At 41.6% G+C, this 21,210-nt stretch overlaps 2 protein-coding genes across 2 annotated transcripts; one reads left to right on the forward strand and one right to left on the reverse strand.

Annotated features, from left to right (window-relative positions):
• Positions 1 to 428: 428 nt before the first annotated feature.
• On the forward strand, positions 429 to 13,333 carry LOC135702498 (transmembrane protein 104 homolog). The gene is made up of 4 exons (XM_065223569.1): positions 429 to 595; positions 770 to 1,281; positions 1,356 to 2,313; positions 13,133 to 13,333. The coding sequence occupies exons 1-3, from the start codon at positions 557 to 559 to the stop codon at positions 2,308 to 2,310; spliced, it is 1,506 nt and encodes a 501-aa protein (XP_065079641.1). The 5' UTR covers positions 429 to 556; the 3' UTR covers positions 2,311 to 2,313; positions 13,133 to 13,333.
• A 735-nt stretch (positions 13,334 to 14,068) lies between these two features.
• Xpd (general transcription and DNA repair factor IIH helicase subunit Xpd) lies at positions 14,069 to 19,333 on the reverse strand. Its single transcript, XM_065223444.1, has 8 exons — positions 19,239 to 19,333; positions 18,568 to 19,156; positions 18,379 to 18,502; positions 15,783 to 15,879; positions 15,059 to 15,722; positions 14,475 to 15,001; positions 14,269 to 14,407; positions 14,069 to 14,206 (listed from the first exon to the last, which is right to left on the reverse strand). Exons 1-8 carry the CDS (start codon positions 19,241 to 19,243, stop codon positions 14,069 to 14,071), a joined length of 2,283 nt encoding a protein of 760 aa, XP_065079516.1. The 5' UTR covers positions 19,244 to 19,333.
• Positions 19,334 to 21,210: the final 1,877 nt, after the last annotated feature.

The raw sequence follows: 21,210 nt of genomic DNA on the forward strand, positions 1-21,210 counted from the left end.
ACTGAAGTCAACAACAAGTGTGTTTTTACGAACTACACTCATTTTCGCTATAATATTTCACCAAGTTAAGCAGAGCAGAAAGAGCACACGTCCGATGAATACGAGTAATGGCTGTCGAATGATTTTATTTGAGATATCAAGCAAAATTACTTGAAATTTGAAAGTGATCGACTCCGCACCATCATCGATCAGTATATGAAAGTTTCCGTGTATGTAAGCCACTTGCATGCAAGCCGCTCCAGCTCCGACAGTTTTTGACATACATCATGACGATGTTTTTTGTTTTTTTCCACCCTCGCAATTTGCTTGTGATCCTTTGTTTTGCTTCGAAATCATTTTTGTATAAGACGTTGTGTAGACCGGAGCAGAAACTGGCAAGTTCGTTTTCGAGCTCGCAACCAGAAAGAAGAAGAAGAAGAAGAAGACCGGAGCAGAAAGTTAAAAAAAAACTCTTTTTATGACTATTTTATCGAACAAACAATAGCGCAAAAACTCTCTTTCAGTTCGTTTTTTCAAACTGTGTTATTAATGACCGGAACTCGCCACTGCAAATGATATGCCTAATCGTAGGGCACAGGAGGAATACCCGACTTGGGTAAGTAGAACGTCTTCCTTGTCTCTTTATTTGCTTTCGTAGCACCAAACAAGACGTTGGGTGGACATTAATCACCAACTACAAAGGAAAGTCGGATATCTATTACGGAAGAACTACTGCCTTAGTCATACTCAAAGCATTCATAACATAAACAAATTTTATCGCTTTCCGCAGGTTGGTTTCGTATTCATTTTCAACCTAATCGTCGGAACGGGAGCGCTGACCCTTCCATCAGCATTCAGCCACGCAGGATGGGTGCTCGGATCGGTTCTTATCGTTGTGTTGGCTTTTGCCAGCTATATGACGGTGACCTTCGTAATCGAAACGATGGCCTGTGCCAATGCTATCCAAAATTGGAAACGGCTACAGTTCATCAAACGGGACCGAGTGGTTGAGCACGACGAGGACAGTAATGTAGAATCGATTTCGGAACCTTTGATACAATCTGGTATAGCAGCAGATGGCGATATGACCGATGCCAGTATCGAACAGACCCCGTTGAATATAATGTATAGCCGGAATCAGTACTACAGTTTGTCGACCAAGATCGAGCTAGGCGAGATGGCTAATTTGTTCTTCGGGCGGATAGGAAGATTCCTGTTCTACTTCTGTCTGGCGGTATATCTGTACGGGGACTTGAGCATTTATTCGGCTGCTATCGCAAAAAGTCTGAGGGATGTTCTGTGGTAAGTAGACTGGTGGCGATTTCTGTTGGAAATTAATGTTCCGATCTGACATGAGATTTTTGTTTCCTTTACAGTGCTTACAATCATTCGGCCAATGCAACAGATAGCGACGATGTGACGCTACGGTGCTGGGAAGATAGCGCACTTTCCCGGTTCGACATCTACAGACTGTGTCTGGTGGCATTCATTACCATCCTTGGGCCATTTGTCTTCTTCAACGTACAAAAAACCAAATACCTTCAGCTGGTGACGGTATTTTTCCGTTGGCTTGCCTTCTCGGTCATGATTAGCATAGCTATCCATCGACTGTTCGCACAACAAAACGACCCGGTCGTACCGAAGCGTGCCGACTTTACTGGCATCCCGTACCTAATAGGTACTTGTATCTATTCGTTCATGTGCCACCACTCACTGCCCAGTCTGCTGACACCGATCTCAAACAAACGTCGACTCAAATCGCTCATATCGATGGATTACATTCTAATCTGCGCATTCTACCTGTCACTGGCGCTGACCGGAATCTTTGCCTTCAGCGACATCAAGGATCTATACACGCTGAACTTTGTCCCCAATTCCGATCAGGACAGCATGTTCCTCAAAGGAATCGAGTACTTCCTGGCCCTGTTTCCAGTATTTACCCTCTCGGCCAGCTTCCCGATCATTGCCATAACCCTACGGAGCAATCTGCAGACGCTCTTCCTCGACACTACTCAGATGGAGTCGTACAACTTTGTCTTGCGCCGAGTGTTCTTCCCGCTGTTGGCCATCGTGCCGCCAATAGTAGTGTGCTTCTTCACCGAGAGTGTTATTTCGCTGGTCGGCTTCACCGGGTGCTACGCCGGAACGGGCATCCAGTATCTGATACCGATTTTCCTCGTCTTTTACGCCCGGCGAGTTTGCGAAAGCATGATCGGCCGGGGCATTGTGAATGAATTCCGGAGCCCGTTCAAGGGCAACTTTTGGCTGCTGTTGATCTTTAGCTGGACCTTTGGCTGTTTGGTGCTGGTTACGATTGATCTCATGAAGTAGGAGGTAAGTGGCTTAGATTTATGTTGTCAGAGCTTTTGAAGAAATATCCACGAATCAGAATAATAACAAATAGATTGTAAATGCTAATCATTTCAAAATTTTATCGAAGATATAAACGAATTTCAGATTCTGAAACTTCATGGAATTCTGTGTTCGCTAGGAACAAAAAAGCAAGTTTGTGCTGGAATTCTAACATTTTGAGTAGCGCCTAGTTTCAAAACTTTTTTTTTATCACCTAGGTAGTTGAAATAACGGTTTTCTTAACTGCACAGAATTATGGCGGTTTACGGTATAGTGTGACAATTTATACATTTGATTTGACACATGACCTTCATTAATTTTTGTAAGGCGTCTGCTTATTAGTTGACTTAGACCACCCGCACCAATGCGTTGTTAAAGCTATTTTAGAAACCTCCACCATAACGCAGCAACCGCACCGGGGGTTGCAATTCATGTGTACTTCCTGGCCAGGGGGTAATCAACTCTGCACACTGTGCCGAAACACTGTTCAGCACGATAGGGCACACTTTGACAAGTAGGACACAAACAATATAATATAGAACTCTTGAGTGTTGACGTTTAGCTAATCGTTGCCTACTCGGTTGAACACTTTGTTAACCGATTTCGATGATCGTTCGATGAAAATCTATAAGCGCAGACATACAGACGTAACACTTTGAAAAAGTTTTTCTTGAAAACATAGTATCTCAAAACATAGGACCTCAGTAACGACATCTCTCTGGCTTCTCGCGGAAAACAATATTGCTAACTCGCAAACAATATTGCATAAAAGTTCTATAGAATGTATAGAAACGTCAAAGTAATCCGATGCCAGCGCTGCGGCGAGTAGTTCGCGGAACTGATAATATTCAAATCAACCGTTAAATGCGTGAACGAAGATACACAATGAAGTGTTACGTCTGTTTGTCTGTGCTATAAGTATGCTCTGAACGGTGACCGGTTAAGAGTGTGTTGTCAATACGGCAGTCGAGACAGCTGAAACGGGTTACCTCCAGCGACAATTAGTCAAAAGTCTGGAAGATCTGGTCATCCAATACGACGGTACAGTGCGGAATGCGATCGGTGAAGTCGTTGAGTCTTCCGGAAGCCACCATATTGAATTTCAAAATAACATCAGACATGGATTTCCGGAGCCTACATGTCATCCCGATTCCAAAAATACTCATATTGTGGTGTATTTGACAGTGTTTCCAAACTTTTCTTCTACCGGAAGCCACCGTGTTGGATTCCAACATAGCGTCAGACATGAATTTCTGGTCTCTATATATCAACACGATTCCAAAAATATCCATATTGAGGGATATTTTACAGTATTTTTATATTTTTCTCTAACTGGAAACCACCATTTGAATTTTTAAAAAGGCGTCAGATATGGATTTCTAAACTCTACACGTCATCCCGATTCCAAAAATACTCAAATTGTCGAGGGGGCGACACATCTAAATCTTAATTCTAGATGCTCAACATATGTCACACTAGCGAATCAGAGGTTGTTGTGAAAGGGAGGGGGTTTATATAATTATTTTTCCTCATTGTGGTCACGCCATGATCCACCTTTAGCCGCTGATTTGGTCCTGCTTACTGCAGGACCAAGTGCCACGCCGTCCGAAGCGCAGCTGTTTTATATCTTTTCAGGTTTAGAACCTGATAGAATTTCCCGCCGTTTTTTATGAATGGGGCGGAGCAAAAAGTTTCTTTTGTGCAGAATATGTAAAAAAGGATGGACTTTGGATGTCAATATAATTGCATATATAGAGGTACCAGATATGTTTTACAGTCAGTTGTTGGTAATTCATCGAGTGTATGTCTCCTATTAAGCAATGCTTTTTTTAAAAATGTTGGCTCTGCATGTAAAAAATTATTTGTTCATACATTATTAGGGTTTGCTTACAATTTATTTCCCGAAAAAAAATGATCGACAAAGTCCATGTCTTTTTCGGGTTATTGTTAAGGGCGAGGGGGAGGGGATTGTTAAGCGGGAGGGTGTTTTACATGCACGTTTTTTCAAGTCTCATCCCTCATTGTGGTGGACACGCCTTGATCCATTTTTAGCCGCTGACCTAGTCCTGCTTGATGCAGGACCTAGTGCCACGCCGTCCGAAGCGGTAATGAGCAGAGGCACTTTTCACTTTAAATGATCTATATTTCTTGAATTTGTGTGGTTTACATGTATAACTTATCAAGTGACGCAGATGCGTCTTTTCAACTTAAATTCCTTTGAAATTTCAATTATTATTAATTACAGTTCCTAGTCCTATCAGGCCTGTTTTAAGAATGACCACCTTGGTGGAATTGGTTTGTTTTAAATTTGAAAAAGAAGACTACTTATAACTACTATTTACAACTATAACTAACCTACAACTACTATATACACCTAATCTACTATATACAAATTGCTTATCAAAGCATGTTCTGATAAAATACATTTTTGTGCAAATTTAGTCTTAATTTCGTTAATTCGGGAATCTATTTTGGCAATGCCTGCCTCTTCATGTAAATTTGTTATTCTAGTGTCGAAAGGACGATCAAGAACCATCCTCAGCACTCTATTCTGAGCGATTTGGATTTTGTTCCTGTGAGTCTGTGCACATGATTCCCACACCGGAGCTGCGTAGAGGATCGCAGGTGCTACGATTTGTTTGTAGACGGCCAGTTTGTTCACCCTTGAGAGGCGGGATCTGAGGCAAATCAGCGGATACAGACTCCTAACCAAGGCGGAAGACTTGATTACGGTTTTCTCCACATGCGAACGGAAGAGCAGCTTTTCATCGAACAACATCCCGAGATAGGTTACTTCGGCAGACCACTCAACCCTTGTGCCATCCATGATTACAGTACAAGATGGAGCCGGTTTCAGTTTGGGCGATTGCCGATGGAGGAACATGATCGCTTGTGTTTTGGAGGCATTGATTTTGATTTTCCACGTGGTGGCATAATCAGCAAAGGCGTTAAGGCATCGTTGAAGTTTGTTCGTTATTTCGCGAGGCATCCTTCCTTTGACGGCTATTGCGGTATCATCTGCGAACAGGAAGAACACGCAACCGTCACCGAGGGGAGGAATGTCGGAAGTATAAATGCTGTAAAGCAAGGGGCCCAACAGACTGCCTTGCGGGACTCCTGCTGGAATGGAAAACATGTCTGAAAGACAACCATTCAACGATACCTTAAACGACCTTTGCTGGAGGTAGTTACGGGTAATTTTAACCAGATGTAAAGGAAAGTTGAAGTTACAAAGCTTGTACACAAGTCCATCATGCCAAAAATTGTCAAACGCCTTTTCAACGTCTAATAAGGCCATATGGCTGTGGACTTGGATACAGCTTTGTTACTTCGGATGTTATTCAACACCCGTACTAGCTGATGATTGGTGGAGTGCCCCTTTCTGAATCCAAACTGTTCCGGAAGGAGAATGTTATTTTCCTCAACAAACTTGAGCAAATGATTGAGAATGAGTTTCTCGAACAATTTGCTCAGCGCTGAAAGGAGGCTGATTGGTCTGTAGCTTGAAGGCAATGTTAGATCCTTACCGGGTTTGTGGATTGGTATGATTTTTGCTACTTTCCAGATGCTTGGAAAGTAGTGCAGTTCCAAGCATCTGTTGAAGATAGCGGTTAGAAGAGACTGCACTTTCATGCTGAGTCTCTTCAAGATCAAGTTGAATATACCGTCAAACCAGGGAGCCTTCATGTTCTTGGTGCATTTCAGCGCTGAGCAAATTTGTTGTACTGTAATCATATCCGCCGGAGGCACGACACAAGGGGAGACATCTAGGTTTTGAACGCATTGCGCAACCTGATCATCGAGCGGACTTTGGATAGTCGAGCCAAGCAAATGCGATGAAGCGACATGCTTGCCGATCGCATTTGCTTTCTCCTGTGGGGTGATTAAAAGCCGATCGTCATCATTTTCGACTTTGAGAGGTGGAACGGGTTTAGGATGATTTTTCAGGACCTTGGCTACCTTCCAGAATGGTCTGGAGCGGTCGTCCAGATTCTGGACAACACGCCCGAAACTTTCATTTCGGAGTGAGTCCATTCTGGAAGCAATCTGCCTGTTCAGATCGGCCATTTCACATTTTTTGCCCAGATCTCCAGTCCTCTGAAACTGGCGTCTACGAACATTTCTCAGACGAATCAAAAGTTGGGTGTGGGTATCAATGGCAATAAACTTACCCCTCACAGGAACTCGTCGGACGCACGCCTCGTCAGCCACGGTTATGGCTTGGTGGAGTCCTTCCAACGCTCGGTCCATGTTCTCCACGGTATCAAGCGGCGGGTTGTCGATGATGTGCCCAGTTTACGCGATGGTAGTCCTTGCGCAGGCTTGAAGCAGGAGCCACGTTGCAGCCCAGTTCAGCCACCACCGGGTGGTGGTCGGAGCTGAGTTCGTTCAAGGCTACCGGCTTGGACAAGCCGATATTTGTCAGGAACAGGTCTAGCGTCGATGGGTTGCCCGCCGGTGAGATAAATGTTGGTTCATCCGAAAACCAAACGGAGTACAGCCCATGCTGTGAGTGGTCGAACAGCAGACGACCATTCTGGTTCTGCTGGTAGTTCCGCCAGGCCTCATGGCGAGCATTCAGATCTCCTCCAACTACGAAGCGGGAACCGGTACGGGTGATGGTGGACAGGTCCTTCTTGAATTTAGCCACTAGTCCACTGCTGGCGGCACACTGTCGAGGGCAGTAGACGGCGATGAACTGGACGTATCCAGTCGACGACTCCACCTCCACACCAAGGGCCTCGATGATAGAAGTGCGGATATGGGACAGAGTGTGGTATTTTATTCCTTTCTTGACGACGACCGCAACACCACCCCCATGGAGCTGGTGCGATCAAGCCGGATAATGTTGTGGTCAGGCAACCAGAAGCTGTCGCCGGACTTTAGATGGGTTTCGGTTAGAAGACCCACGTCGATGCTATGCTTGCGGAGGAAGTCGGCAAGCTCAATCTGCTTAGCTCTTACAGAGCAAGCGTTCCAGGTAGCGATGGTTAGCGGTTTAGACACCATATTGGATGATGAACTTACCGAGCACTTGGATCTGTTCGGGCTTATTGCGGCACTTACGTAGAGCACCGGTCATGTTGATAAAAATCTCCATTCCGTTCATCTGCTGAGAACAGATCGGGATTGTTTGTTTGAGCTGTTGGTTGCCTCCAGAATCCAGGGGGGATGGAGAGCTTTGTCCAGCAGAAGATCCAGACGTTTCTTGAGGGGGCGCGGATCGCACCCTGGGATTCGCTTGTCCATGAAGAGGTGGAAAGTCCTCCTTCCTGAAAGCCGGATGAGCAGAGGCATGCGAGCAGCGCTGATTTATATCTTTTCAGGTTCAAGCAGAATGATGTGCAACCAATTGGTATTCGTTTGTGATGACTGGGTTTGGGAAAAAGGCTTATTTCATGAAATCAGTGATAAAATTATCATTTGTACATTTTCAATAGTTTAATTACAGAAAAATTGGAAAAATATTTATGTAATGTAACGTAATGTAATATCCTATCGATTGGCGTATTTGGATTTTATTTTCATCTATAAATGACAAGCGTTCAAAACCTAACACTCCTTCACCACACATATTTTTTGATTTGCACCCCAGTATAGTCGACAAAGACGTATAGTTCTACGTCAAAAATATATGGGGAAATCTCGAAAATTTCATTGTTAAGATACTTAACAACCCCCCTTTTTTATTGTAAATTTTCCATTTACCATGAAATTTACTGTTTCGTACAACATAAATCAAGGTAAATTTATTGTAGACGTAACAATATTAATCATTGTTAAGACAATAATGTTTGTCTTATTGTTACATTGTTTTTAATGTATTTTTGTTGTTATTTTTTTCGGGTAGTCAACTAGTGAGCCAATTTAAAATCGTTAGTTTCGTATTGATTGTTGCTATTACCAACAATCAATACGAAACTAACGATTTTAAATTGGCTCACTACTTGACTAGCCTATTGGTCCCAAGCAAACGATTAACGTATCCCATTCTAGTCGAAATTCTAGTACTACGCAATGTTTGTTTTGATTCGCTATGAAAGTTTGACAGATAACATGAGGGGTTATTGGTTTTTCCTATGTTTTGAGGGGTGAATCGATTAGCTTGGGACCGAAGAGAGTACCAGAGTTGAGCCAAAAAGCTGAGCACGTTATTTCGGGACCTTCTGGCCTTAGAGTTACCTCTATGCTATTACCAACAATCAATACGAAACTAACGATTTTAAATTGGCTCACCACTTTAGTAGCCTATTGGCAACAATCAATACGAAACTAACGATTTTAAATTGGCTCACCACTTTAGTAGCCTATTGGTCCCAAGCAAACGATTAACGTACCCCATTTTAGTCGAAATTCTACTACTACACAATGTTTGTTTTGGTTCGCTATGAAAGTTTGACGGATAAAATGAGGGGTTAGTGGATTTTCCTATGTTTCGAGTGGTGAATCGATTAGCTTGGGACCGAAGAGAGTACCAAAGCTGAACCAAAAAGTTGAGCACGTTTTTTCGGGACCTTCTAGCAACAATCAATACGAAACTAACGATTTTAAATTGGCTCACCACTTTAGTAGCCTATTGGTCCCAAACAAACGATTAACGTACCCTATTCTAGTTGAAATTCTATTACTACACTATGTTTGTTTTGATTCGCTATGAAAGTTTGACAGATAACATCAGGGGTGTGTGGATTCATGCAGAACATGCAGGGGTGAGTGAAACAGCTTGGGACTGCTTGGGACCGTTGTTCTGGTACTGAGTGAGCCAAAAATAATAATGATTTTCTTCGGGACCCAGTGGTCTTAGAGTTACCTCTATGCTATTAAGGCCGGCGCACAATAGATACGTTTTCGGGTTTTTTGACAGATAATGCATGGGTTAACTGTCAAAAAACCTGAAAACGTATCTATTGTGCGCCGGTCTTTACTCTGTAGCCCCAAACTACCAAAGGATGCTACTCACAGAAAGACACTCACTCTCGTCTCGTGAAATAAGCACATGTTGCGATTTGTGGATATTTATAATGAGCGAAAAGGGTAGCTCACTTCTCTGAGCTTGACTCAGTCTAACAATGTATTTGTTATCTGTGAGTTGCCTAATGTCGTTTTCGTTTTTGCGGTGTAGCACCGGTGTAGTGTAAGCAGGAATAAGCGCGAGTCTTTGACAGCTCAACATCATTTGTTTGTAAACAAAGGTGTATCCTATATCGACACCATACATTATTTCGGTGTACGGCAGTGTAGCACCGGTGTAGCAACACCGCAAAAACGGACAACGACATAAGCAATAACGTATTTTCAAGGTGGAAGAGGACAAATCATTGGTCGTAGTTTGTACAGATCACGATCTGTACAGTTTACGACAAACTGGAAATCGGATCATGCTCGCTTGATTTCCATCACTGTGCGCCAGCCTTAACTCTTCTATTATCAAAACTCTGCTCCGACGCAGCCATCAAGCGCTTCTGCTCACAAACACAGACAAAAGAAAGAGAAAATCTAGATTAACATTTGAAAGGGGCGGCAGAGCCAAATGTAAACAAACCATATGTTGCCACATATAGAGAGAAAAGTTCACAAACTACTCGATAAACACGAAAAAGTAGAAGAAAATATCATTTTAAATCATCAAAAACGTTTCCAATTTTCAACTCTATGATGCATCTTGTTGTTACGCCTTGCACCAAAACTACGAATTCAAGACCAACAATTGAAATGGCCTTGACTCCATTTTGTACACAAACGAAGTGACAGACGACTAACTGGCGAAGAAATCAATTAAAATATTGTGGTTTGCTGTAATAGAATTTTCTTAGAAGCTTGTGCCATCATCCACCAGATGGGCTAGTATTTTTGTTTTGGTTTTGCACAAAGTTGATTTTGTGTACAATGATTCTTTGACAGTGTGCAAAGAGTTTATATCATTTTGTCATTTTTTAAGCATTTCAGTTTTGAGTAGAGTGAAAGAGATAGAACCAAAACATTCTAGTACATTTGGTGAAAATGCTAGTTCAATCCAGTAGTAGCATAGAGGTAACTCTAAGACCACTGGGTCTCGAAGAAAATCATTATTATTTTTGGCTCACTCAGTACCAGAACAACGGTCCCAAGCAGTCCCAAGCTATTTCACTCACCCCTGCATGTTCTGCATGAATCCACACACCCCTGATGTTAGCTGTCAAACTTTCATAGCGGTACTCCATGTGGTACAATTGTTGGTACAATCCAGTGGTAGTGGTGTTGCCATGTGGTACACTGAAAAATTGCAATAGCAGGTTAGTCACCAAAGTTTTCGAGCCGCTCCGTCTGTCACTTCGTTTGTGATTTTGTAAACAAACCTTGTAAGGCCATTTTCTCGCGAAACGAAGTGTGCAAACCCGCATAAACGCGAACCATAAATTGACCTTACTTAAAATGGTTAAAAATTGTTTATAATCCCTGCTAAACTTTAACTGAAATGGTTATGGAACTATACATGAACGTTTAATGATAAAGTTTCAACCTTATGTATTATGGTTTTTTGGAACTGGACCTTACAAATAATGGGTTGTTAAGAACCATTACCGTTCCAAATTCTTGTTTTCTCCATACATTTTCGGAAAGAGAACTATATTAGAACCTTTTAACTTATGGTTTGAGAACTTTAATGGTAATGGTTATGGTAGTCAGTAAGGTCCACGAATGGTTTTGTAACATCGATCAACTTTATGTGGAATATATCGCGAATTGGTTGCCTGTAATTTACTGATTACCAATTCACGATATATTCCACGTAAAGTTGAGCGATAATACAAAACCATTAATGGACCTTACTGACTACCATAACCATAACCATTAATGTTCTCAAACCATAAGTAAAAACGTTCTAATATAGTTCTCTTTCCGAAAATGTATGGAGAAAACAAGAATTTGAAATGGTAATGGTTCTTAACAACCCATTATTTGTAAGGTCCAGTTCCAAAAAACCATAATACATAAGGTTGAAACTTTATCATTAAACGTTCATGTAAAGTTCCATAACCATTTCAGTTAAAGTTTAGCAGGGATTATAAACAATTTTTAACCATTTTAGGTAAGGTCAATTTATGGTTCGCGTTTATGCGGGAAGGCAAACCAACATAATGAACAGGTAGGGGAAATTCTCCTCTACCCGATGAGGGTTTAGGTTTGCGAATGAAGGTTCCGGTTCGTGAGAAAATGGCCTTAGGGGCTGTTCATAAACTACGTAGACAGTTTAGGGGGGGGGGGGGGGGGGGGTTGACAATTATCCAAGGCCCATACAAATTTTTTCTACGTAGTTTATGAACAGCCCCTTACAAGGTTTGTTTACAAAATGGAGTTAAGGCCATTTCAATTGTGGGGGAGGTTGTTCATTGAAACTTCCGGTCCGCTTCGTAGCATAGTGCTTGCTAAGAGGTGCCAGGTGGTAACCCACTGACCTGACGATCGGCCAAATTTGGAAGACGTCTGCATTGAATTGTCTCACATTGTAATATTCCGCCCAATAATATCACAATCAATTGCGAGTAGCTGAGCGGAATGGAGACAAGGAAAGCATTTGGTACAGGACCAAGTCTCTCGCGGCTGGCGCCAAAACAATGAATCTGGAAGCAACTGGATCAAGTTGTCATGGGGCACGAAATGATCCTGTTGCATGGCTTGGAGCTGTTGCAATCGAGGAAGGGGGGGAGAGGGGGGGGGGGGGGTTGGTGCTAATGTTTAATTTGTTTTTGTATAATTTCAGGTGTTAAGGTGGTTCACTGCCTCTGGATAGTAAGTTTGACGGTGGTTCAGCAAGAATAATATTGAGGCATACGGGAATGCAACAAACGTGTCAAATTAACTGCATTGGTAACGAAAACACAGAGGAGCATGATGTCACACACTAAAGTGATGGTAATAAGGTCAGTGATAATATGACATTTACACAAAAGCGGAGTTCAAATCAGATTGGTCAACGTACCAAAATTCGAAACTTCGATTAAAACGTGGAATCTGTGCAGCACCAGTGTAGAACACTCAAAAGCTGCAGGTCTCATCAACCGCTGCCTGCGGTATATAACTTGTGGCTGGTGGCCTCACAAATGGATCTCAGATGTAGATGTCATCAGAAGCCGATAGCAATAGAAATTAAGTCTGCAGGCAAGCGCTTGATTATGAATTAAATCCGCCAGAACATCGCAGCAAAGGCAAATACTAAGGCGGCGGAGCGTCAACAAGGAAATTAAGCAAGCCGATAGGAATTTGACCTGGGTCCAGGTCAAGCAGCTGCCCAGAATGGAAGTCTTTCACGTTGACCCTGTGCACCTCTGGAGGTTCCCAGGTATTTGAGTACGACGACGATGGACGTTGCCCCTTGCAACGGAATAAAAGCGAACAAACCTGATGTTGCACAACAAGCCGGCGTTTTTTTTTTTTTTTTTTTTTCAGCGAGACAACAAAATTCTCTATCTCTCTTCTTTATTCCTTTAAATCTCTTACTATCAACTAATCGGACGCTAGTGGGACCAAAAAGCCTGCTAGTGAAAGGAAAGTCGTTATGCTATACGGTCTAGCATAGGCCACGACTAAATTTCCGTAGGTTCATGCCTGGCTTAAGTGCAGATCGATAGGCAGCAGCCTGCCAGGGTGTGAACTGAGCAATGACAATGACAATAACAAAATGGAGTTAAGGCCATTTCAATTGTTGGTCTTGAATTATATTGTTTTAATATGCATACCTACTAGGATTTGTCTTCAATCGGTTGCTAGCCAACAAAAACACAACTTATTAATCTAAGATTGTTTGCACTCCAATTCACAGGAAATTAAACAACTTCAACGAGGTGGCTTGCGGCACTGGAGAATACAATATTAAGTACGAGACTGAAAGGCGGACAACAAAAAAACAAAGTTGCAACTGTTGTTAGGTAGTTTGTCACGAAAATTTCGAATTTTTGTTTCTGATCAAACTTAATTTTAACAGCATAATTTCTTATGTAATGTAATCTAGATTTTTCTTCATTATCCACTATACGTCTTATATTTCTTTGTCTATTACTATTAGGAGGTCGTGCATGAATGACGCAGCATTTTGAAGGGAAGGGGGTAGTCTTCAAATGTTGTGATCGGCCACGTATTAACTATAAAAAAAATGCGCAACGAGAGATAAGGATTAATTAATTTAGCTTTATTTAGGAGAGATAAGGAGTGCAAAGTTGGTTTAAACATTTGCTACGCCATTTAAGTATGCTCCCTAAGGTATTTAAAAATTCCAATCATACTATACTTGCGGTGGACACATAATTGTCCCATGTGCTGCGTGAATTCATATACGCATGTGACAATTAGGCTTTCAGCGGCAGTATATTTCTATTAAAGTATGAATTTATTCAAAATTTATGAGTCGTATGCGCGTGAGTGCGTTGTGGTGTTGAGAAAAGTAAATAACGAAAACAGAGAGAAACAGAATTTATTTTACTGATATTTACTATAAGGCAAATGATAATAAATAAAAAGAGATTTGAGATGAATCACTAATCAAATGCCCCATATAGATTGAAGTGAAGAAAAAAATCCATAGGAAAGGAAACTACCTACACGTTCTTTTGAAAAGAAACCAATATCTCGATGTGTACGAATATATAATACAATAGGGAGGAGTCATAATAGCTACAAAAAATGATAATAAAATATATAGACGTTATGAAAAGGATGAAAAGTTTGACTTTTTTTATTGAGACGACCGTAGTACCTAGGTTTATTTTTTGCCTTGGGCTTGTTTTTCCAGCTTCTCCTTTTCAATGCTCTGCAGCTGCTCGACCGTCAGCAGCGAAACGCCCAACTGATCCTCCCGGGTGAATGGTTGCGCCATCTGACGGAGCCATCGTTTGGCGAGCTGCACAAAACAGGGTTTTCGTGACAACTAAAATGCGTGTTGAGGAAATTGTTGGTAGTTACCTGCATAGCTTCCTCCGTGCTTAGATTGGTAAGATTGTCCGTGAGGTGTTCCTGAATCCACTTGGGCAGTTTACCTCGCTTGTCTTGCCGACCGAAGCGCTTATCGGCGAAAATCATTATACCGTAGTCGGTTTTACCTCTGTAGAAGAAATAACCAAATTAGTACCCATGTGATTGATTCGACCGCTGAATTTGAAATACGTTACCGAATAGCTCGACCCACGCACTGCGCGGCATGTCTCAATGCATCGAACGTGAGAAAATCGTTCTCCCTAATCTGGAACTGATCCCGGAGGTAGTCCAATCGAGCCTTCAAAATCCTCGACTGCGTGTAAACGTACGGAATGCCAAACATCAGCACTGCCCGCCCCAGGTGGTGATCGAAATCCACACCTTCGGAAACTCGACCTCGGGCGACGGCCAACAGCACTGCCCCTCGACCGCACTCGCAGGCCTTGACGTAGTTCATCAATGCGTACGAAGTCTCCGCGCTGTCCTGTGTTTCTATGAACAACAATTTATACCGCAGCAGTGTATCGATTATACCCTGATCGTACCAGGATGCTACCACCGATTCCAGATACAGGTAGGACGTGAAGAAGCACACGATTCCATCCGGCACGGTTTTGGCCGTTTCCACCAGTAGCTGGCCGTAGTTTCGCGTGACAGCCGTATCTTCTCGGTTTTCGAACTTGGACGAGATGGCCACCTGATCGTTGCCTCGGGATACGATCTGCATGATAAGGGCAAATATTCAGAGAAAATCCAATAATTCTTGCACTAGACTTACCATCGGCAGCAGACAAGGCCTGGACAGTGTCATCGTGAAGGAACTCATTACCACCGGTTCAAAGTCTAGGATCTTCGGGTACATGTCCATGGGTGACAGGGTTCCCGATGTTATTACCACACTTTGAAAACGCTGGAAAATCGGCTTCATCGCTATCGACGAATCCATACAACTCAGGTGCATTATCGGATTGGAAACCGTTGGGGTCTTGTCGTCGAACGGTTCAATGATAATGGTGAACCCCTTCGTATAGGACGAAACGAGCGTGGCAAACGAAGTGATCACCGTCAGCGGGCCAAACTCGGTTAGATCCGTAATTTCCAACGTTCGCAGCAACGATGACAGTCGCTCGGCACAGAAGCGCAACGGTTTACGCTCGATACAGACTTTCTGCTGTACGTCCTTGAGGAAACCGGCCGGACTTTCCTGTACGACATGCTGCACCCGCAGACGTGACTTGATGTACTCGATGAAACGCTTCAGAAAGCTCAGGAAGTGATCTGCATTGCGAATGTTTCCCGGGACGACTTCCTTGAGAATCTCGTTAGGCAGCACCGGATTGGCCAGGACCATGTCGGTTTCCCGAGCGAACGAAGCATCTTTCAAACCTTGTACCAGTCGAGTGTATTCGTCGTTTAGTCGTTTACGATCGTCTTCCTTCATTCTATAAAGGGAAACGATTTTCAATTCCAAGCTTCATATTTGACCAAAGATTGCAACCTACTCTGCAACGTATTTCTCCAGCGTGTGAACTCCGGTTGTGCCCTTCTCAATCAACCGACGATTGATTTTGACGCTCATGGAATCGACGCAAACGTTATCTGTGATTGAAAAGATCCACGGTTAATCTCGACCATGCTAATGAACAACTAGTTTTTTTTTTTTTTTTTTTTTTTATTGGTATCAAGCTGGAGCTGCGTGACAGCTTAATTTTCAAGACTTGACCCATTTGAATAAATTTTGCTTCTATCTTTGACAATACAGCAGAAGGACTAGCCTATGTTAGCCGCTTGAACACTGGATTCCGTATGTATTGTTTCAAGATAGTTATAGAAAAAATGCTGTGACGTGTGCGCGTAGATACATCCGCGTAGTAAACCGATTGAATAAGTAAATCCGTTTCGAACGAAATATCTAAATTATGTAAGTTACGAAAACCGCGCGAATTCCGAAAGCCGTGCGAGACAACCGAAGCGAGAAAAAAAAAGGCTTATTATCATTTAAAGAGTGCCACCAAAATAAATGTGATAGCCTATGTTGGCAAGTTGATTAATTTTGGTTTCCTCCTTAGATATTCTACTTATTTACTACTGAGCTTTGTATCAAATTAGTTAATTTAAAGAACGTATCAATCATTTCAAGATTTCGCGACCGCACCGAACAAATTCTATAAGCTCAAAAGCGTTTGACAAGCTCTACCGAATTGCGTATCACTTCTGCGTAAGCTCCGTAGACGTAGGCGCGTTGAATCCGACAGTCGGCAAAGGTTTAACCTGTACCAACACCGCTTAAGGAACGACCTCGAGTCAGTGAAACCGTTTATAGTTAAACATCTAAATTACGTAAGATACGAAAATCGCGCAAATTGTGAACGCCACGCGAAACAACCGTAGAGAAAAAAACAACTTATTATCACTTAAAGAGTGCCACCAAAATAAATGTGATAGCCTATGTTGGCAAGTTGATAAATTTTGGTTTCCTCCCTAAATATTCTACTTATTTTACTGTTGAGCTTTGTTTCAATTTAGTTATTTTACCGCACGTATCAATCATTTCAAGATTTCGCGACCGTACCGAACAAATTCTATACTACAGAAGCTCAAAAAAAAAAAAAAAAAACTTTTGGTGAGCTCTACCGCATTGCAAATCACTTCTGCGTAAGCTCCGTAGACGTAGGCGCGTTGATTCCGAAAGCCGCGAAAAGTTAAACATGCATCAATACCACATAAGGAAAGATCGATTTTACGTATGGTTTAGTTCATAGATTAACATTGATTGCTGTTTACAAATGTAAGTACTTGAACACTAAGAAATAAGTTAACTCAAATGCTTTAATCGCATATATAAGAGATTTCGCGTATTGAGAGAATTATATAGTAATCGAGTACAACAAACTCAGGGGAATACAATACCTCCAAAAGTTTAAAAGCTAATAACTGTCACATAACTCTACTTTTACTTTTTTTCCTAAACTATTCCTTTCCTTGTTAATCTGCTAAATGCTATTGGTCTGCCTGCGTTTTCTTTTTTTTAAATTCAATACTAAATAAGAAGATTTATTCTACAACTATAAAGGTTAGTTGCCTCCCTAAGCGGACCACCCGCATCCTAATTCTTTTGTTAATCTACTTAATGTCATTGAACTTTCTGAAGTTTATTATTTAAATTCATTTGATGGTTATGATATCTCATTAGTCTAAATTAATAAATTATTAAAAGCTCTAAGTCACCTAATCAATCATAACCCATGCTTTATTAAGTACCTGCACTTGTGCTTGTAATCTAAAATTAAACGTGTTTCAAGTACTTTTGATTTTGACCTATACCTATTTATTATATCTTAGTTCGACCCAGGTGACACCCTCAAGTGACTAAAATGCTTCATTTTGAAGTTAGTTTCCTAGCTGATTTTAAATTATATAGGGTATATGCTCCAACTACGCTCACACGTTTCCACTATGTCGTCCCACAAAATTACGTATGGATATATCACAATAGAAGCACGCAACAGTGGAAATCCCGAGCCATAGTTCAAACATTTATCCCAAATCAAAATGAAGCACATATAAGATTAGTTACAATACCATGTACAAAAATGATGTTTAAAATTGTTCCCTGAGTAATACTTCAATGAAAACAACAATGAAAGCTTGTCACGCAAGTAGAAGGAGTACCGTTGGGCACTTTCTGAAATATTTCAATAGTATAATTCCCTTGCAAACCCAAATAAATCTATCTGCGTAAAAATAAATAAAATAAGAGTGATTTGCGGCAAAACCCGCCAGTATCACACCCAACGTCAGTGCCTATACGTAAGCGTACCACGACGCGGCTCTCAATAAAAGGAGTAACAAGTGTGATACTATCACTGCTGGACTAGATCTTTTGTTCTCTCATGCAGTGGTTTATCAGAGAGGGGAAGCTCAGTAATCCTCATTGCCTGCCCATGGCGCCATTCTATCGCGGCATGAGCCAGCAACGTCGGCCACAAACCCACCGTCTCCAACACTCCACTAGCATGAAATTAAGCCCGCCCACCAACAGCAAGGTGCAAAAACTAGCCAAGGGGAGGGTATGCTAATGAACAACTAGTTTCATACCAATATTGTGAGCCTCGTCACAAACCACAACCGATTCCCGGGCAAGCTCCTTCGATACCACCTCGGCAATTTTCGGATCCAGCAAATAATGGTAACTGTAAACGACTACGTGTGCTTGATTGATCTGAAAAGAAATCGAATTTTGATTTAATTGTTCCATATAGACATCCCCACCGTCAAGCAACACACCGCAAACCGTGACAAAAAGTAAGGACACCAGTTCCGCTCCCGTCCGAAATCCTTGAGATCGTCGATCGAATAGACCCCTGGCGGCAGTGTGTTTTCCTTGCCCTCGGCCTGAAATCCCTCGTAGTACTGACAGACCGCAACCGACTCATCGGCCGAGGCCCGTTCACGCACGTAGCTCGCCGTCATCCCGTAGCACTTGGCGTCCACAATCTTTCCGTCCCGTTCCCTGCTAACCTCCGAGTGGATGCACATATTTTTTCTCGAACTCAACACCAGCCCGGTAATGTTAGGCATAACTCCCATCTGCTTCTCGTAGTAGTTCATCAGATGCTTCAACTCGGCAATGACCTTCTCGATTTCCGGTACCGTACGCGAACAGTAGATCAGCTTGCGCACAATGTGCGGATTTTCCATGATGTAGGCAATGATCAGCGACAGCAGGGTAGTGGTCTTGCCCGTCCCCGAGGGCATCTCCAGCAGGCAGTGACCTTTGGCGTCGAAGGTGCGCTTCAGTTCCAGCATGTACGCATACTGCTCCGGGTAGATGTATTCGTATGGGAAGTACACCAGCAAACCGTCGACACTTATCCTGTAAACGGGAAAGTTTGTGAGATAATATCAATATTAATTTACAAAAGTAACATTGCCCGTTCTTTTACACAAAACTTTACCTCATTTTAAAGCGTTTTTCAGTATCAGTTCATGAAAATTATAATTTCGTATGGATATTACGAAGCACAAGCCGGAGAAAATGTGTTTTGTTTACAACCAAACATGTTCACAAACTGCAATTTGAAGCATGACGTACTACAGTGTTGCCGAGATGCAATGTATTGTACCTGTTGTCGGAGTTATACGGAAAATCTTTTATGTCGTTTTCGTTTTTGCAGTGTATAGCTACACCGGTACTACACTGCCCTAATAAAAATTGTATGGTTCATTTGCTTAACGACGTGTTCTGGGTATCATCCAAAACATTTGTGGAATGGTTCGATGATTTGGGTTATCGTTCGTTTATGGTTATTTTTTATTAGGGTGCCGTACACCGAAATAATTTAAGGTGTAGATATAGGATGCACCTTTGTTTACAAACAAATGATGTTGAGCTGTCAAAGGCTCGCAGTTATTCCTGCTTACACTACACCGGTGCTACACGGCTACACCGCAAAAACGAAAACGACATTAAATAATAATCTATCCGTCCTTTTTCTTCACCCGCGCCTATTTTGACAGTTCTGACGAAGTTGAGATAAACTATGCTATTGGAGCCCATTCTGGTACACACTTAATCACGGCTTCCCTGTTCGGTAATATTTTTACAGTTTTCGAACTGTAAATCACAAAAATTACCGAACATACAGCTATTCTCAATAAAACAACTGACGATCAGTAGCTCTTGCGACAAACTACTGAATACGGTAAGAGCATAGGTAAGAGTAAGTACTGAACTTATCGTAAAATAACAGCTTTGCGGATAATGACTAAAACTCAGTAAAATAGAGTACCGAGTTTTTTGTATTCGTTATGTTTTACTAGAGCAGTCATCAAACGAAATTCCAACATTGCTGATACTGACAGTAAAGCAAATTTCTTATGTCATCCTCCTCGATTCAACCTCACACTTGACGTCGGAAATCTTCTCGTGAAAACAAGAAATCATTGTGAAAATCAGTGAAACATCTGGAAGTCAACACAGGATTGCATAAACTACCCCGGTATTTATCAGTTTCTGCACTCCTGCATTTACTTTCAGATGTTCAAGTTAGTTTGAAGAAATAAATTTCACTAAAATTTCTTGTTATAGAGCTTCAGACCTAGGCGTCCAATCCGGCACATCGAAAGAGCCACCACCCGGCTAAACCACTGGGAAACTCTGACCGCTCAACCTGGACTAGTTAAAACAGCATTACTGCTAATCCGCCACTAAACTTCGTCCCCAAATACAAATCGCTATAAATTCGAAATGTTTTAATCGAATGAACACAAACAAATGAAATAAAAACATTGTTGATGAATTTACTGACTTATTTATTAAAAAAATAAAATAAAGATACTGAAAAACTCAGCAAAAAACTATGTAAACAAATAAATTACTGAATAAGACAGCAATACTAGTACTGACTAACACGGTAATTTTTGACAGTTCAGAGATTCTGAGATTTACGGAGTTTTCAGCAAAAGCAAAAACTACTGGGTTGATTACTGAAAACTCAGCTGTTTAAAAACCATGTAAAATTTTACCGACTTCGGTAATCTAAACTCTGTGTGTAGGACTACGTCTGTGATTTCTATATGGGGGTACACTTTGTGAAAACCGAAAATAGAACGTGTACACACTCAGAAATTATTACCGTACTCGGTAATTTTTTACCGAACTTTCAACAGCTAAGGTTATATTTATAAGGTTTATAACAGCTGAACGTTCGGTAATCAGTTCGGTAAACGAAATGCCTACCGAACGTTCGGTAAACCAATTTTTTGATGAGCTGTCAAAATTACCGAACGATTCGGTACTTTTTTGCGGAGCGATTTGGTAATTTTTTTACTGAACTGTTCTGTAAAACTGATTTTCCCACTATTTTTTTTTAATTTTACTACCGTTTTCAGTTAATTTGAATTAAAAAGTCTTGAAATAATATGTGA

The sequence above is a fragment of the Ochlerotatus camptorhynchus genome, unplaced genomic scaffold (assembly GCF_037179485.1).
Source record: "Ochlerotatus camptorhynchus isolate MF236.1 unplaced genomic scaffold, CSIRO-AGI_Acam_v1.1 ptg000193l, whole genome shotgun sequence".
NCBI classification, from domain to species: Eukaryota; Metazoa; Arthropoda; class Insecta; order Diptera; family Culicidae; genus Ochlerotatus; species Ochlerotatus camptorhynchus.

What these genes read in the sequence shown, in the direction of transcription:
- Xpd (XM_065223444.1), bottom strand. An exon ending in GGCCTTGTCTGCTGCCGATG is followed by an intron (nt 15,002 to 15,058) that starts GTAAGTCTAGTG and finishes CTTATCATGCAG; the next exon opens with ATCGTATCCCGAGGCAACGA. An exon ending in GCACGGAGGAAGCTATGCAG is followed by an intron (nt 14,207 to 14,268) that starts GTAACTACCAAC and finishes TGTTTTGTGCAG; the next exon opens with CTCGCCAAACGATGGCTCCG.
- LOC135702498 (XM_065223569.1), top strand. Translation starts at nt 557, where the DNA reads ATGCCTAATCGTAGGGCACAGGAGGAATACCCGACTTGG. An exon ending in AGGAGGAATACCCGACTTGG is followed by an intron (nt 596 to 769) that starts GTAAGTAGAACG and finishes CGCTTTCCGCAG; the next exon opens with GTTGGTTTCGTATTCATTTT. An exon ending in AGTCTGAGGGATGTTCTGTG is followed by an intron (nt 1,282 to 1,355) that starts GTAAGTAGACTG and finishes TTTCCTTTACAG; the next exon opens with TGCTTACAATCATTCGGCCA.